Source organism: Tamandua tetradactyla, chromosome 18 (assembly GCF_023851605.1).
Source record: "Tamandua tetradactyla isolate mTamTet1 chromosome 18, mTamTet1.pri, whole genome shotgun sequence".
Lineage (NCBI taxonomy): Eukaryota > Metazoa > Chordata > Mammalia > Pilosa > Myrmecophagidae > Tamandua > Tamandua tetradactyla.
Genome location: NC_135344.1, coordinates 19678700 through 19697192, shown reverse-complemented (window position 1 = coordinate 19697192; position 18493 = coordinate 19678700). Strand labels below are relative to the sequence as shown.

The 18493-nt window shown below is 40.6% G+C and overlaps 1 protein-coding gene across 2 annotated transcripts in view; it reads left to right on the top strand.

Annotated features, from left to right (window-relative positions):
- ZCCHC2 (zinc finger CCHC-type containing 2) overlaps positions 1 to 18493 on the top strand; it is a 60709-nt gene that overhangs the window by 11835 nt on the left and 30381 nt on the right. For both annotated transcript variants that reach the window (XM_077135309.1, XM_077135310.1), the window contains 4 exons: positions 84 to 195; positions 2747 to 2823; positions 5134 to 5205; positions 16822 to 16934. In XM_077135309.1, coding sequence (XP_076991424.1) covers positions 84 to 195; positions 2747 to 2823; positions 5134 to 5205; positions 16822 to 16934 — 374 coding nt within the window. The remainder of the gene's footprint in view (positions 1 to 83; positions 196 to 2746; positions 2824 to 5133; positions 5206 to 16821; positions 16935 to 18493) is intronic.

Genomic DNA, 18493 nt, shown 5'->3' with positions numbered 1-18493 from the left:
ATAATTTATCTTGTTTATTATAATAGAATTTATTATTCTTAGTCCATGGTTTAGATTAACACAGTCCCCTCTTTCTCATTTAGAATGACTCTGCTCATGGTGATTACATGCAAAGTAATGAGACCAGCTTAATAGAGCAAGCCCCAGTACCCCAAGATGGACCTACTGTGACACCTCACAGAGCTCAGCGAGAAGGTATGCTGCATATTTAAGTAAACTTAAAGCATCAGTACATCAAAAGATGACAGAGTGATATTAATTCTCTCTCCTTTTTGGAGTAGAGAAATGCCATGGGCCCTTTCAGTTTAGCTCACATGCCGGTCCTTCCCAGTTCTGTGCCCTTTCTCTGCTCCTGGAGTACTTTGTCCTAGCACACACCTACTTGATTCTGCTTCATATTGTCAGCCATCTCTGTGACTCTGCCTGAAACCTGGTCGTGTGCTTCTGAAGGCAGCAAAGACCTAATATTCCCAAAGCGTTTAGTACAGTGTTCTATCTGTAGAATGTGCTTGGCGTTGACTGAACAATAAATTTCACAGACGTTCACTGTCAGAGAGTGAATCAATTTCTTACAAATCCACGCTTCCTGCAATAATGGCAATTTTCAAGAAAGCTAAGATGGGGGAATGAAAGGACACTGCCATCTAAAAATAAGTGAGTTCAAATATTCGCTTCTCTTTGCATTTCATTAACCTGTGTTGGAGAGGATAATTGAAACTGAAAATATAGACAGTCATCTGTGCCTAGAGGAGCCAAGGACATACAGTAAGCATTACACTTAGTTGTAACTATTGAACTTATGTTACTACGTCTCCAGTTAGTCCTGATAATAATTATTTTTGTGTGATACATTTTTCTCACGGAGGAGAAGTAGGTATAATGTATAATACTTTTAAAAGTTTACATAATTAGTACTTCTACTCAAGACTTGATTACAGTACTCCTTTCTCCCCAACTAAACTACCTCAGTCATAGCCTATGTCAACTCAGCTCATTAAAGATGTGAGTAATCTAAAGCAATTTTGTTTTACAATGAAGGCCTTTTTTTTATTAATTTTTTTTCCCAAAAACCTAATGCTATCAACTCTAATGTGGTAGTATGGGTGTGTTTTCTTACATCCCTAAAGTAGTACATGGTTTTTAATGCCAGTCAGTGAGGGTTGAAGGCTCTCCCTTTCTTCACTGTGTACTATCCTGACTTACTCATCTTGATTCTGATAAATGATTGTGGGTATAACTTGCATTTAAGGCCGAAGATACAGCCATGTATCTTCTACCCCATAAGGTCTTAGTGGATTTTTTTCTGCTAAGACAAACTGAAGGTCTGACCAAACGAGGTTCCCCTACCCTGCCTACCCTGCAAGTTGGTTTGCAGAAGGAGAGCTGCTTTATTTCTGAAAGTATTTGTTTAGTAGCATCTTCCTTTAAATAATTTAATAGAAAAGCTTTGAAAACAGTAGCCCTGCTCTCTCCCACCTTGGCCTTTAAAATATTGCGGCAATTCTGGGGCGTTGCAGGCTTCTCATCTGGCTTTTGAGGTTTTCTTTCGTCTCCATCGTCAACATTTCTGGCCCAGGAAGGGGAACTTGGCAGAAGCAGGGAACCAAGCACTTAATATATTTGGAATATTGGTACAAAACACTGGTGATGGTATCTCCTTAGTTTATTGTGAATGTCAGATACCTGCAAATTTCTTCTGTCTATGCTCTGTGTTCTCTTATTGCCCCCTTCCCTGATCTATAACAATCTTTTTTCTTCCTCTTTACTTTTGTTACTTTGTATATTCAACGTGATCTGTTTTAACTTATTTCTCTACAGCAAATAAATCTTTCCCTTTTCTTCCCTATGTCCTCATCCACTGAATTCAGTTGTAATCTTGTCCTATTTGATCACTTTCCTGATTCTTACCTGCAACCTGTGTCATACTCTTTATCTACCACTGTATCCTAAGCAACAGTGTTTTCTTTTTTAGTCCTTATGTTTAGTAGATTTGCTCTTTTCATTTTGGAAAAAGGCTCAATTTCTAAGTAGTACTTTTCCTAAAGGAGGTTTAAAATGAGTAGTTGGCAGATTTGGGTATTTGTTTACTTGGTGAATAAGCTGATTAAAGTCCAGTTCAATTCAGAGTAATTGTTCCTAAATCATTAATGTTATTTATCATTGCTATATTATAATCAATTGTGAAAATTTTCCTACAATGAAACTTCATGGGCCAGTATCATAGTGTTAAGGGGCATATTTAAAAGAAACCATTTTTGTATCCCAATTAGACAGATATTCATCAATTTTGATGTATTCTTTTTGAGTAGATTTTTTTTCCAATTAAAAAAAGATTTTCTAGTTTATACCCATTGTGTATAGTTAAGTGCACTGCATTCATTTGATAACTAACATGCTGCTGGTAATGCAATGTGAATAACGATTTTGAAGATGATCATCTATAAAATATCTTTGGTGTGGGTACCTCTTTATTATTATTTTTATCCCTGGGGTTTAGCAGTGTGCTTGAAGGCACTTAGGTACTCTACATGCTGACTAGATAGAGAAGAAATTATCTCATGGATGGATGGTACATTGTTTTATGCTTATGTTTTTAATTTCATAATTTAAGGCCAATAGTAAAGATGAAGGCAAACAACTTAATTGTTAAGCATTTGTCAAATTATAGAGTTGCCCTAGTTAACTGCAAGTTGTCTCTAGACTTTGTAGAACAAGTCATTGTGTATGTGTGTTTTTTTTCTTACAGCTGTACACATTGAGAAGATAATGTTGAAAGGAGTCCAGAGAAAAAGGGCTGACAAATATTGGGAATACACCTTCAAAGTAAGCTATTGCCACCCACAAAAAGATAATCTCATATCCTATGATAAATGATCTTTAAAAGAATGAAACTTGATCTTTGGGAAAACTTATGACAGGTTTGCTAATTCAAGAGAAGAGACACATACAAACATGCATATATATATATATATATATATGTATTTCTTTTTTATTTGAAAGGAATGAGTAGTTTTTTTGGTATACTGTGCATAGCTTGCCAAGGTAAAAAATTTAAATTATACCACATTAAAATTACTCTGAAAATTTTATCTAAAAAAAAAAAAAAGATTTAGGAAGACAATTAAGACATAAGATGTACCTTTAAAAAGTAAAAGACCTTTCCACCCATATTTTTTTTAGGCAAGATTGCAGGTGTTGTCTTTCCTGGCATTGATTTCCCTGGCATTTTTCTCCCTTCTCCTTCCTCTCTGGTGTTTTATTCCTGGCCCTGGCTGCCTGGTCATTTTCCTTCGGTTGCTGTCCTCCCATTCTGTCTTGCATACAGCTGTCTGATTAACCTTAACTCTGGTTAGATGCTCCTGGGATGCTTTTCGATGTCTCCTTACTGCCTGTTGACATTAAGGCAGACTTCTCGTCCATCTCTTCCTTAGCGTGGTTTTACCTTTTTCACCTTTCTCCCAGAGGTGGACTACACACACCCTGAAGCTAAGGGGAATGATGTCAGATTTCTGTACTTCCTCACTTCAGTTTTATACCCACTGATATTGCTGAATTTTTGCTATACCTCTTGTGGAATCATTTTTTATCCTCCAACAGAATGTTTTCACATTCATCAAACCTTATTCCCTTCCTGCCTTTTCATGGATTATTTTATAATTGGATTGCATCTCCCTCGTAGCTTCTGGTCTCGTGCAGAGCAGGAATCTTCATTCTTGTGTCACCCCGCTGTTTCACTCCTGCTTAGTATACTCACTGAATGAATTTCAAAATGTTGACTTCTGCTTTGTAGGAGAACTATCTTCTACAAAGATACAAAAAATAAAATCTATGCAGGTTTTAAGTCCTTTTCTCCACATCTTTCATTTACAGCTTTGTAACACATGGCCTAAGCCATTCTCTGCGCTCTCCACTTGGTCACACCAGGTGACTCACCTTTTGTTCACAGACATACATTTCTGAAGCCTTTTCTGTCTTCTTACCTGGGACACTCTATGCCCAAGGGCCTCCCTCCTCAGAGGTGGTCTTCTTGGACTCTTTCTCTGCTGTGCCCCCACTCTCATACCATGCTCTGTTCATTCCTTCAAAGCATGATCATTGATTGAAGTTCTTATATATTCATCTCCTTTTCTCTAACTCCTGCATTTGACTGTGAACTCAGCCAGCAGAGACTTCACCTGTCTTGCTCCACTCCTGTATCCCTTTCACTGAGAACAGCCTGACACAGTAGCTGCTCAATGAGCATTTGAATAAAAATCATTTAAAAGATATTCCATTTAATAAAGATACCTGTTTCAAGGGTTGCTAGATAAAATTTCAATGCATTTTAAAATACCTGATTAATTATAATGTGGGTATGTGTGTGTATGTGTGTGTGTGTATATAATATCTGATTAGTTGGGAGAGAGGACTTATCATACCTCAGACATTTAATTGTAGGATAGAAATTATTGGTGGGCCACAATCAATGCCACTGAATTGAAAAAGTATCCAGAAGGCAGGCGGCATAATAGATTTCAGTTCTGGCTCTTCTGCTTACTTAGGGTCATATCTAAGTAAGCATTAAGCTTTACTTTCTCCATCTGAAAGTGGAGAAAATCGTAACTGCCACACCCACCTTAATAGGATTTGAAAGATTTAAGATAAAGATGAAATCTCTTGGTTAACTACGTATGGTAGTATGTAACATTCAAGGACAGGTAGATAACTCTATAGGTATTTCTCTTAGGAACGTATACTTAAGTTCTAATGGAGACAGAATTTTTCTCTCTTTGGGCATAGATCTACACTGTCAGAAGTGTTCTTTTGGAATCATGCAACTTCACAAAAAGGAATTAAGATACTTCCCTTTCTGAAAAATTACTAAAACATAGTTGCATTAATTAAAGAATTATTTTTACAAAACCATGCAATTTCAAAGGAGTTAGAAAGCTTTTTTGAGTAGAATATGTCAATGTATAGTTAATTTTAATGATTTTGAAGAAATTATGATAGTCATAGTAACTTTTATTATAACTTCTTATAAATCTTTATAAAACGTAAGTGAGGCCCTTTGTTTTACACATGGCTTTTTTCTAGCCAGTTCCCACTTGAGGAATAACCATATAATGTGTCTGTGTATTTTTTTTAAATCAGGTAAATTGGTCTGATCTTTCAGTGACAACAGTAACAAAAACCCACCAAGAACTACAAGAATTTCTGCTGAAGGTAAAAGTATAGATTTTGTTGTTAATATGATTTTTACATAATATACAGAATCCTTAAGCCTCAATGTCAAAACAAACATCAAGAAAATTAAAACACATATATTAAGGTTGACCTAGAGTTCTCCATGGATATTAACTTTAGAAAACATCAAGTTTTTAAGTTTTATTACTTTACATTACTAATATAAGGAAATGATGGTTTCCCATGTTTACAAAAATGAAACCTTATTCCTAGTTCCTTGCTAAGATGTATGTTGTTGGTGGCTGCTTTTAAGGGTACTTTTTTTGAAAGAGTGCATCTGTAAAATCAGGTGAGGCTAATTTTCATTTGATCATGGTTCTCAGACTTGACTGCTCTTCAGCCCCTTCTGAAGTCTTCCTTAGATGTATCTCCATTTCTTCCTTTTTTGGGTCCCAGCTCCATTCCCAAACCCCTGCACCTCTGAAAAATGATAGAATCTCCAAGCTATTGAGTGAAAATAATAGTGGAAACATCTTATGTAGATTTGCAGAGGTAAAAGGTATCTTGGATCATTTTGCTCAAACTATCACTACCTGTTTCTTTTATACTGATTTTCTTTATTGAAAGAGTATGAATAGAACAAATATATATATAAAAAGGGATAGGTTTAAATGGTCAACCAATAAAATACTATTTCTCAATAAGCAGATATTTTTAGATTTGTAGTTATTAGGATTAGGGAGATTAAAGCAGAAAATCTAGAAATAGGAAACATTCCCAACTTAATTACTTACTTTTTGGTAAAGGTACAATATAGTTATTGAGCTTGTAACATCTGAAATTTTTCAGAACCGTCCTGGTCTTTTAATTGTCTCTTTGTCACCGTAAGTATATTCTTTTCAGATCATGTGTGTCCATGTTCATTCTTAAAGCTGAAGAAACTCTTTTTCATCAACTCGTAGAACTTTGAGTGGCAGTTACACGTTGGCACTCTGAGTAGCACATAGTTTGAGATCCTCTCAAAGTGTTAGTTCACCTGAATTTCTTGTTAGTCCTTCTGAATGAATTCAGACACATGAAATAACACCCAGAGTTGACTTGAATAATTCCATTTTCCTGAGACTTATTTTAAAGCTGCAAGTGAAGAAAGGGTTGGGGAGCAGTTCATTCATTTCAAGACATCAAAGGTCCTATGCATATGAAATATCAGCTTTCAACAACTTTACCTGATTCAAAATATCAGCAAGAGAAGGAACGGGTGTATGAGGACTTGGCTTTTGCCTGCTGGACTTAGAATCATGGTAACACTTGTAGAAGTTCCAGAAAAGGGCTTCCAAGGGAAGAGAGTGGCTCAAGTTGAAGCAGGAGCTCTCAGTGGGGTGGTACACCCCATAGAAGAGAACTAGCTCCTGGCTAATGTTCTCATTATTTAAGAGGTTAAGATGGGTTCCCTGCTCTCCCTTCTGTGCTCCCCCCAACACACATCAGATATATATATATACTTTTTAAATATCTTCTACTCATTTCTAATTTTTCTGTCTGTTAATGGAACAAATTTATCAGAGTTTAAGGGCAAGAAACCATAAATAAGCTTTATTTGGGTTAGAGAGCAACATGCTTTTGTTTTCCTCCCTTCCTCTCCCATGATGGAATTCTAAAGCTGGGGGTTAAGTTGTGGAGGAATATAGAGGTGAAGGTGAAATATCTTGAAATTTGCAGTCAGTCATGTTGGGAACCAGCTCAGCCACGTGCCAAAGCAAGTGTGTGTGTAGGGAGACCTCTGTGTTCTCGGAGCCATGAGGATCCAGTGTGGCTCAGGGCTTGCCCTTCGCCTGGGGCCTGGCACCTACACGCTGTCTCTTGCTGGGCTGCCGTCAGCCTCAGCTGTTGTGTGCCTTGACAGATTTCTCTTTTCAGTCATACAACTTATCTAAAAAGTTTAGGTGCTTTAAAGAAATTCAGCCCCAAATAAGCAATTCACTTCTCAGAAACATGGTAATTGATGATCCCCCACTTAAGCCAATATTTGAATTTAAGTATTTTTCTAAGATAGAGTAAATGTCTTCCATCAGGTTATATATATATAATAATCTGCGACATTATGCATGCCCAGAAACTGCCTATTTTGAAGTAGCCTTTCAGGTTTACTGTTAAACTGTTGTATTAGTTAGGGTTCTCTAGAGAAACAGAACCAACAGGGAACACTTGCAAATATAAAATTTATGAAAGTGTCTCACGTGACCGTAGGAACGCAGAGTCCAAAATCCACAGGGCAGGCTGTGAAGCCGATGACTCCAATGGATGGCCTGGACGAACTCCACAGGAGAGGCTCACCAGCCAAAGCAGGAATGGAACCTGTCTCCTCTGAGTCCTCCTTAAAAGGCTTCCCATGATAGGATTTAGCATCACTAATTGCAGAAGACACTCCCCTTTGGCTGATTACAAATGGAATCAGCTGTGGATGTAGCTGACGTGATCATGACCTAATCCTATGAAATGTCCTCATTGCAACAGACAGGCCAGCGCTTGCCCAATCAGATGAACAGGTACCACAACTTGGCCAAGTTGACACCTGTCCCTAACCATGACAGTCCACCCCTTGTCAACTTGGCACCTATATATATATATATATATATCACCTTAGACCATACTTAATTTCCAAATGAAAACAAATAAGCACACATTTTTTCTTTTACCTGACAATACTCAACTGTCCTGCATATAACTGGAAACACATTAAATCTCTCCAGAATAGCGTGCAAATCCTTGGGCAACATTCATTCTTAAACTTGATATCTTACAACTTAAATAGTATAACACAAACAAAACAGCATTACAGTCCTCGTTTCTGTAACTGATCACGTGGTCGAAGTTCATATTTATCACTACCTTCTTCCACTACCCATTCCATGTTCCCTTTCCCCTCAGCAAGCACTTCAGCTGGCTGTGGTTCTTTGCCTGGTGGGGTGACCCAAACCTTCATTCCTGAAGTCTCAGAGCCATTAGTGGTCCTGCCTGGATTGTGTTGTTGCAGTTTTCCATTGATTTTAATCACAGGGTATGGTAGTACTAATAGACGCCCCAGGGGATCTCCTATATTCCAAGAAAACTCTTCTTTACCTCCATTATGTAGTTGCAGTCCTACTTCTTTCTGATAGTCAGGGTCAATTACCCCAGACAATAATGTAATCCCCTTCTTGGTGTGTTGATCCAGAGGCATAAGTAGCCCAAAGTGGCCAGGTGGCAATCTTAACTTCCAGTTCAGTGGTATCACTGTTGTTTCTCCTGGAGAAAGCACACCCCGTTTTGGAACTAAAACCTGTAGACCAGCAGAACTCAGGGTAGCAGGGACAGGAAGCAAAAATTTTCCTAGTGGATCACTAGGAGTAATAGTGAGTGGCACCACACCCATTTCCACCGCTTGGTTCCTGGACCCATGGATCCTGGCTATGGGAGAAACAGCACCATACAGTGGACGCTGATTCAGAGCATACACAGCTTCCTGGAGAACATTACCCCAGCCTTTCAAGTTTTTGCCACTAGTTGGCACCGTAATTGAGTTTTCAAAAGGCCATTCCACCGTTCTATCAATCCAGCAGCTTCTGGATGATGGGGAACATGGTAAGACCAGAGAATTCCATGAGCATGTGCCCATTCCCGCACTTCATTTGCTGTGAAGTGTGTTCCTTGATCCGAAGCAATGCTATGTGGAATACCATGACGATGGATAAGGCATTCTGTAAGCCCACGGATCGTAGTTTTGGCAGAAGCATTGCGTGCAGGGAAAGCAAACCCATATCCAGAGTATGTGTCTATTCCAGTTAGAACAAATCGCTGCCCCTTCCATGAAGGGAGTGGTCCAATGTAATCAACCTGCCACCATGTAGCTGGCTGGTCACCTCGGGGAATGGTGCCATATCGGGGGCTGAGTGTGGGTCTCTGCTGCTGGCAGATTGGGCACTCAGCAGTGGCTGTAGCCAGGTCAGCCTTGGTGAGTGGAAGCCCATGTTGCTGAGCCCATGCATAACCTCCATCCCTACCACCATGACCACTTTGTTCATGAGCCCATTGGGCAATAACAGGAGTTGCTGGGGAAAGAGGCTGACTGGTATCCATAGAACGGGTCATCTTATCCACTTGATTATTAAAATCTTCCTCTGCTGAAGTCACCCTCTGGTGTGCATTCACATGGGACACAAATATCTTCATGTTTTTAGCCCACTCAGAAAGGTCTATCCACATACTTCTTCCCCAGACCTCTTTGTCACCAATTTTCCAATTATGGTCTTTCCAAGTCCCCGACCATCCAGCCAAACCATTAGCAACAGCCCATGAGTCAGTATACAAACGCACCTCTGGCCAGTTTTCCTTCCAAGCAAAATGAACAACCAGGTGCACTGCTCGAAGTTCTGCCCACTGGGAGGATTTCCCCTCACCACTGTCCTTCAAGGACACCCCAGAAAGGGGTTGTAATGCTGCAGCTGTCCACTTTCGGGTGGTACCTGCATATCGTGCTGAACCATCTGTAAACCAGGCCCGAGTTTTCTCTTCCTCAGTCAATTCACTGTAAGGAACTCCCCAAGAGGCCATAGCTCTGGTCTGGGAAAGAGAAGGTAATGTGGCAGCAGGAGTGGAAACCATGGGCATCTGTGCCACTTCTTCATGTAGCTTACTTGTGCCTTCAGGACCTGCTCTGGCTCTATCTCGTATATACCATTTCCACTTTACAATAGAGTGCTGCTGTGCACGCCCAACTTTATGGCTTGGTGGGTCAGACAACACCCAACTCATGATAGGCAACTCAGGTCTCATGGTAACTTGGTGGCCCATGGTTAAGCGTTCAGTCTCTACTAAGGCCCAGTAGCAGGCCAAAAGCTGTTTCTCAAAAGGAGAGTAGTTATCTGCAGCAGATGGTAAGGCTTTGCTCCAAAATCCTAAGGGTCTGCGTTGTGATTCTCCTATAGGGGCCTGCCAAAGGCTCCAGACAGCATCTCTATTTGCCACTGACACTTCCAGCACCATTGGATCTGCTGGATCATATGGCCCAAGTGGCAGAGCAGCTTGCACAGCAGCCTGGACCTGTCGCAGAGCCTCCTCTTGTTCAGGTCCCCACTCAAAATTAGCAGCTTTTCTGGTCACTCGATAAATGGGCCGGAGTAGCACACCCAAATGAGGAATATGTTGTCGCCAAAATCCAAAAAGACCCACTAGGCGTTGTGCCTCTTTTTTGGTTGTGGGAGGGGCCAGATGCAGCAATTTATCCTTCACCTTAGAAGGGATATCTCGACATGCCCCACACCACTGGACACCTAGAAATTTTACTGAGGTGGAAGGCCCCTGTATTTTTGTTGGATTTGTCTCCCATCCTCTGACACGCAAATGCCTTACCAGTAAATCTACAGTAGTTGCTACTTCTTGCTCACTAGGTCCAATCAACATGATATCATCAATATAATGGACCAGTGTGATGTCTTGTGGGAGGGAGAAACGATCAAGGTCTCTGCGAACAAGATTATGATATAGGGCTGGAGAGTTGATATACCCCTGAGGTAGGACAGTGAAAGTATATTGCTGACCTTGCCAGCTGAAAGCAAACTGTTTCTGGTGGTCCTTACTAATAGCTATTGAGAAAAAAGCATTTGCCAGATCAATAGCTGCATACCAGGTACCAGGGGATGTATTGATTTGCTCAAGCAATGATACTACATCTGGAACAGCAGCTGCAATTGGAGTTACCACCTGGTTGAGTTTACGATAATCCACTGTCATTCTCCAAGACCCATCTGTTTTCTGCACAGGCCAAATAGGAGAGTTGAATGGGGATGTGGTGGGAATCACCACCCCTGCATCTTTCAAGTCCTTAAGAGTGGCAGTAATCTCTGCAATCCCTCCAGGAATACGGTATTGCTTTTGATTTACTATTTTGCTTGGTAGGGGCAGTTCTAGTGGCTTCCACTTGGCCTTTCCCACCATAATAGCCCTCACTGCACAAGTTAGAGAACCAACGTGGGGATTCTGCCAGTTGCTCAGTATGTCTATGCCAATTATACATTCCGGAACTGGGGAAATAACTACAGGATGGGTCCGGGGGCCCACTGGACCCACTGTGAGACGGACCTGAGCTAAAACTCCATTGATCACCTGGCCTCCATAAGCCCCCACTCTGACTGGTGGTCCAGAGTGACGTTTTGGGTCCCCTGGAATTAATGTCACTTCTGAACCAGTGTCTAATAATCCCCGAAATATCTGATCATTTCCTTTTCCCCAATGCACAGTTACCCTGGTAAAAGGCCGTCGGTCTCCTTGGGGAAGACTTAGAGGAAGGTTAACAGTATAAATTTGTGGCAGTGTAACAGGTTTCTTCCCCATAGGGACCTGGCCTCCCCTTCATTCAAGGGGCTCAGGGTCTGTAAACTGTTTCAAGTCTGGAAATTGGTTAAGGGGCCGTGACTCTGTGTTTTTGTAATGCAGGTTAGACTTCTGTTCCCTTGACCTAGAACTCTTTTGTTTATACAGTTCCAACAAGAATTTAGTAGGCTGCCCTTCTATTGTATTTCTAGGCACCCCATGATTTACTAGCCAATGCCACAAATCTCTGCGTGTCATATAATTTTGATGCCTCCTTTGAGTTTGTTGTCTATTATAATAGCCGCGTCTACCCTGTCTTTGGTGATTAAGTGCTGCCACCTGGCTTCTGCCAACTCGGGATCCTGTCATCCCCATTGTGTTTAAGGATTCCAGCTCAGTGACAGCAGTTCCTACAGTAATATCTGACCTACAGAGAAGTGCAACCACAGAGCTCTTGAGGGATGATGGTGCTAGTCTCACAAATTTATTTCTTACTGTTCTGGTAAAAGGTGCATCCTCTGGACATTCCTGGGGTGTAAGAGCAGGCTTTGCATGATAAATCCACTCTAACATCCCAATCTCTCTAAGCCTCTGGATCCCCTCATCTACATTATACCAGGGCAGTTCTGGCATTTCAACCTCAGGTAATGTTGGCCACCTCTTGATCCATGTTTCAACCAACCACCCAAACAAGCTGTTAACACCTTTTCTAACTGCTCGAGCTATAACATTGAATGCAGAATCTCTGCTTAGTGGGCCCATATCAATAAATTCAGCCTGATCCAGCCTTATATTCCTCCCACCATTATCCCACACTCTTAAAATCCATTGCCACACATATTCCCCTGATTTCTGTCTGTATAAATTGGAAAACTCACACAGTTCTTTTGGAGTATAACGTACCTCCTCATGTGTGATACTTTGTACCTCACCTTTAGGGGCCTGTTGGGACTTTAGTCTAGTTATAGGTCTAGAAGAAATGAGGGGTGGTGGGGGTGGGTCATGAAAAGAATTAGAAATATCTTCCAAGCCATTTGCTTCAGGGCTTTCATTTGCAGTTTCATCTGGTGAAACAGGATTAATAACTCTAGGGCTAATCCCTTCAGGAGGAGGTTGGGTGGCCAATTCCTCAAGGCAGGCTGGAGGTGGGGCGGCTATGTCCTCAGGGCAGACTATTACAGGGTTATCTAAAGAAGGCTCAGCATGGTCTAGGGTTTCAGCCTCACCCCCAACATCATTATCAATCCATATGTCACCATCCCATTTTTCAGGGTCCCACCCCTTTCCAATCAATGCCCTCACTTTAACGGCAGACACCATGCAAGACTGAGATTTCAGTTTACGTTGTAAAGTCGCTACTCTAACAATAAGATTCTGAGTCTGATTTTCAGAGATCTCAAGTCTACGGCTACAGGAAATAAAATTTTCCTTCAGGATACTCATAGAAACCTCAACATCTTTCAGACGGCACTTAAGCTTCTTCTTTGAAGCCTTAAGCCCATCCCTTTCACCCTTTAATGTAGACAGTGTATCTAACAACAACCAACCAACATCTCTATAACTCTTATTCCTACAAAACTCTGTAAAGGTGTCAAAAACATTATCCCCCAGAGTCTGGCTTCGTACAAGCGAAGCATTAGGAGAATCGAATTATGATATTTTGACTATCTCCTTTGCCAACTCAGTCCATGGATTGGGAGTGTCATTCTGATTATGGGAATCAGAGTCCTTAGTGTCTCTGAGCCCAGTCAGAGTAGAAAACCATTCATAAAAACCCATTTTTAAGATTCTGTTCCTTAAGAACCACTCCCAGTACCAAGATGTATTAGTTAGGGTTCTCTAGAGAAACAGAACCAACAGGGAACACTTGCAAATATAAAATTTATGAAAGTGTCTCACGTGACCGTAGGAACGCAGAGTCCAAAATCCACAGGGCAGTCTGCGAAGCCGATGACTCCAGTGGATGGCCTGGACGAACTCCACAGGAGAGGCTCACCAGCCAAAGCAGGAATGGAACCTGTCTCCTCTGAGTCCTCCTTAAAAGGCTTCCCATGATAGGATTTAGCATCACTAATTGCAGAAGACACTCCCCTTTGGCTGATTACAAATGGAATCAGCTGTGGATGTAGCTGACGTGATCATGACCTAATCCTATGAAATGTCCTCATTGCAACAGACAGGCCAGCCCTTGCCCAATCAGATGAACAGGTACCACAGCTTGGCCAAGTTGACACCTGTCCCTAACCATGACAACTGTCTATCGACAAAACAATCCTTTTTCCTTTTGCCTTCCTTTTAAGAATCTACAGAAAGAGCAAAAACTGTCCTTTTGACCACCTATCTCGTGGTCAAAACCTCTAAATTTTAGATGTTCTTTAACTGTACTTCTAGTTTGCTGTTATGTAGAGAAGTGTCTAAGTTTGAGGTTAGAGCTTTCACATCCTTCAGCCCGTCTCCCTCACCTCTCCCCCTTCCCCTTCCTTATGTTTCTTGGCAACTGCATCTGATGTGCTGTCTTTTGTTTTTTATTACCAGAATATAAGCTCCATGAGGGCAGGGTTTTGTTTCTTTCCATCCCTGATGTATCCATAGAGCCTAAAACAGTACCTGGGACAGAGTGGGAATTTGGATATTTGTTGACTCAAGAAATGAAGTGTTACAAGACTGAACTTCATTGAGTTTTGATAGATAGTTATCTATTAGGACTCAGTGATTTAAAGAAAAGCTGCTAACAGCGTGTGCTAAGGCTGAGCAAGTGCACCAGGGCAGGCTGACTAAAAGTAAAATTTGAGAGGTGAGAAAATTCAAAGCAGGTGACTAGAATATAAAAACATGATTTAAAGCTATATTTTTAGCAACTATGCTCTCCTTTAGGGCTGAAAATAATCTAGAAATTGAAGACAAAAAATATTTTAATAAACCAGTTTGCAAATACTGATGACTATATATCTGCCTTCTGCCCAGTACTGTGAAAAATGGCATTGACACAGAGAAAATTTATGTAGCATTACCTGCATGTACTTAAAAAGAATCGTTAGTGGATTAGGTAGTGTTCTAGTTTGCTAGCTGCTGGAATGCAACACACCAGAGACGGATTGGCTTTTAATAAAAGGGGATTTATTTTGTTGGTTCTTCAGAGGAAAGGCAGCTAACTTTCCACTGAGGTTCTTTCTTACGTGGAAGGCACAGGATGGTCTCTGCTGGTCTTCTCTCCAGGCCCCTGGGTTCCAACAGCTTTCCCCGGGGTGACTTCTTTCTGCATCTCCAAGGGCCTGGGCTGAGCTGCGAGTGCTGAGATGAGGAATGCCGAGCTGCTTAGCAGTGCTAAGTTGCAATCTCTCATTTAAGCACCAGCCAATTAAGTCAAACATCACTCATTGCAGCAGACACGCCTCCTAGCTGACTGCAGATGTAATTGGCAACAGATGAGGTTCACGTACCTCTGGCTTATGTCCGCAGCAACAAGACTAGGTATGCTCACCTGGCCAAGTTGACAACTGAATCTAACTAACACAGGTAGTTTCAATAGACAGCTTTTTGGTTTTCTTTAACTGTGTATAAATAATTTTTAAAATGGGCAATGTGAAGTATGGCTATATTTGGTAATTTGGGGTCTTAAATCTTTATTAAAATGATAATACCAAAGTCTAAATATTGAAATGAATAGTGATTTCTTTGTTTAGGAAATGTGTCTATTCAGAACTTAGTTCTTCCAGTTAGTGGTCAGAGGAGATGATGACACAGTCTGTGTATGCAGTGCCCTCAGAGCTGATGCCACGTTAATCACAGGCTAGGGAGGAGCTTCATTCTGACATAGCATCTAGAGTGCCATATTCTCTCCATGCCTAAAATTATTAATGCTTTAGTTATGTTTTCTGTTTCTGAATTTTGACTCAAAATGCTCATTTGCCAAAAAATGTTTGTTTCTCAAATTAAAGCTTAATATGCTAATCAACAATTTGTATAGACTTTTTTATATTCCTATGGCTCCTTAGATACTGTGTTAGTGGTTCTACTCATAATTTTAATGAAAGTGCCAGTTATTCAGAAGTTAATTGCAAAGACTAGTTATCAAAAGTCAAATTTAAAATTCTGAATTCTTGAGAGATCTGGAAAGTTAGTTTTTTGTTGTTTTGTTTTGAACATTTTTCACCAAGAAATATAACACATACACAAAAAAGCAATATATCTCGAAGTACATGTTAACAAGTAGTTACAGAGCAGGTTTCAAAGTTTGACATGGGTCACTATTCCACAATCTTAACCATCAGTATAGTGACTCAGCAATCACATTCATCTGCCAAATCCCATCCTCTCTGTCACATCTGTTCCCTTTCCCCCCTCCTCCCAACCCTTGCCCATTTCAACCTTTCTGTACTGGGAAGAACCAACCTCACCCCCACCACCACCACCCAGTCTAGAGGACCCATCTGGTCCAGGAACCATCCTGAGGACATAGGTTCCTAGAAAGCAGTCCCAGTGTTTGGTACCTCTGTAGAATCTCAGATAAAGCCCTAGCTGTTCTTTAGGGTTGACAGGAATGGTTTTGATTGGCGTTTGGCAAACACTGATAATCAGCAATATCTGGAAAGTTATAGTTTTATAAAGAATCAATTCATTATGAATTTTTAAATATTAATTAGTTAAATAAAATTATTTGAAATTTTAAGTGATTTTTTTGTGGTTTCTGGTACATTGCTCTGAGGGAATCCCTCATCACAATGAGGGAAAGGTTACTAAACCTTTTATATGTAAGTAAGATTGAGAGTTTTTCTCCCCACTTTTCATACCCAATTCTTTGTTTGCTGCATAGTGTTGGTAGTCCGATATTGCCTGTGATTAAAGTGTATACAGAAGGCATAGAAGTGACAGCTATAAAGGCAGAAATAACACTATTCAGAATACTTTTTGAGGCTAAACAAACAGAACTTGTTATGCTGTGCAAAGTTGCAAAGTGTTTGGTTTAACTAGAGAGGTTTGTTGTGTGTGCCATGTAGTCTGGTCTGGTACCTGGAACTTAGAGTGTGAGGTCTCTGCAGGCCTGGTGCAGAGGCATGTTGGCTGCTTCTGGGCTTCTCTGTAACTCTGGGGAGGCTGAGCTGTGCACAGAAGTTAGACATTGTTCCCCAGGAGAGAAATGTCTGTACTGCTGCAGTGACAGGTCCTTTCGTGAAGATTTGGAAAAGGATCTGCTTTGGGATGTTAATATGAGCAGGAGGCATTTATCTTCCTTTTATACATCTTGTTTATAGAATATTTACCAGTAAACAAGAAACTTAACATTAGACTTTTTTTTTTCTTTTCTAGCTTCCAAAAGAGTTGTCTTCAGAGACTTTTGACAAGACCATCTTAAGAGCCCTGAATCAGGGTTCTTTGAAAAGGGAGGAACGGCGGCATCCTGATCTGGAGCCCATCCTACGGTAATGGTTTAATGAACAGTTATCACAGCACAGCAGTAGAGACTGGGAGAGCAGGCTGTCCAGATGAAATTAGAGTGGTTTTTTATGGGCTAGCAAAGATTTCTTTCTTTGGAGTACTTAAAAAAATGGGTTTTTTATCTGTGTGTTTTTCAGGTCTAGTCTCAGAGTAAAAGGCACCAAACTCACTTCTTTTATAATTGTATTTGTCAACTCTCCAATAGCGTAAGTTATTACTTCTAAAGCATACAAATATTCAAGAAAAAAAAACCCCAAAATAAATAAGGCATACAAATATTCAACAAAACCTTCTCCATAAAATATATTTATTAAAAGAAGCCCTTTTTCAAGAGCTAGACTTTAGGCTTGTTTTTTGTTTTGTTTTAAGCAGTCAAGTAAGAAATTGGGCTAAGGGATGGAAAAGTGAAGAAAAAACAATACTTACTGAATGCCTGCTCTCTGCCCTTTACTTTCTGAAAGAACAGTGGTGGCTGAGGATAGGGTCTTTGCTCTATGAAATTTATAGGCTGTTGGAAAAGGTCAGTGTGGATAGATGAATATTAAATGTGCTACTGTGCACCCTATCTTGGTTCGCTCCCAGAGGCATCCCATGTGCCTGCAGAGAGAGGAGGAGATTGAAGATGCAGGTGCAGGGAGGTAACTGATGGCACAGTTATCCCCACCCCCACCCCCACGAAGGCAGTGGTGTGTGGATATGGATAAATTACGTTTCGTAACGAGAATTTGCGGGATCTCTTGTTTAATGGTTTTTGTTTTCTCAGCGGTTTACCTAAGAAGAAATATATTGAGGATGGGGAATCAAATATTTGAGAGCAGAGGGGATTTAAAATAGTTGTGTGGGAATTTGGAGAACTGTATGAAGGAAGTGTGGTAAGCTGGGCAAAATTAGAGGTCCAGTTGAGATTGAAGATGAGCAGCTTACAGTGATATCAATCTGTCCTAGTGTATGATTTAAAAAAAATCTTCCCAGCAGTTCACATCCAGGTGGTAGGAAAGCAGGTGGAGCTTTCTTGGGTGGATGTAACAGAGAGACAAAGGGGCAAACAAATTTAATATAAACCATTCAGTTTTACAAACTGGTGGATGATTATGTATTGGCTTGACTGGGAAGAGTGGGAGTGGGAGAGACTGGTTGAATGGAAGGAACAGCAGTTGGGAGCAGGTGCCGGGGATGGCCAAATAAATAGAAACGATCAAGATGAATTTAAAGCATGAAATGTCTGGATTAGTGGTTTCTGGGGTTCCTTGAGATGGTGGAGGTTCAGAGTGTGATTTTGGCAATTGTCCCAAAAACCCCTTCTCTTATGGTTTCCCTCTTAAGGGCAAGAAATTTTAAGGAATAATGGCAAGGAGGAAACATGTTGTTTTCCTGGAAACTTACAGTTATTAATAGCACCCAAAACAGAGTTTAAGTAGGAACAGTGTTGGGTGGAGCATATGGCTTAGCTTAGGTCAGGGCTTAGGTGAGATTTCTGTTCTCTACTGTCTGAATGTAAGATGGCCAAGTTTGGGAAACAGACATACCAGAGCAGAGGGAGAAA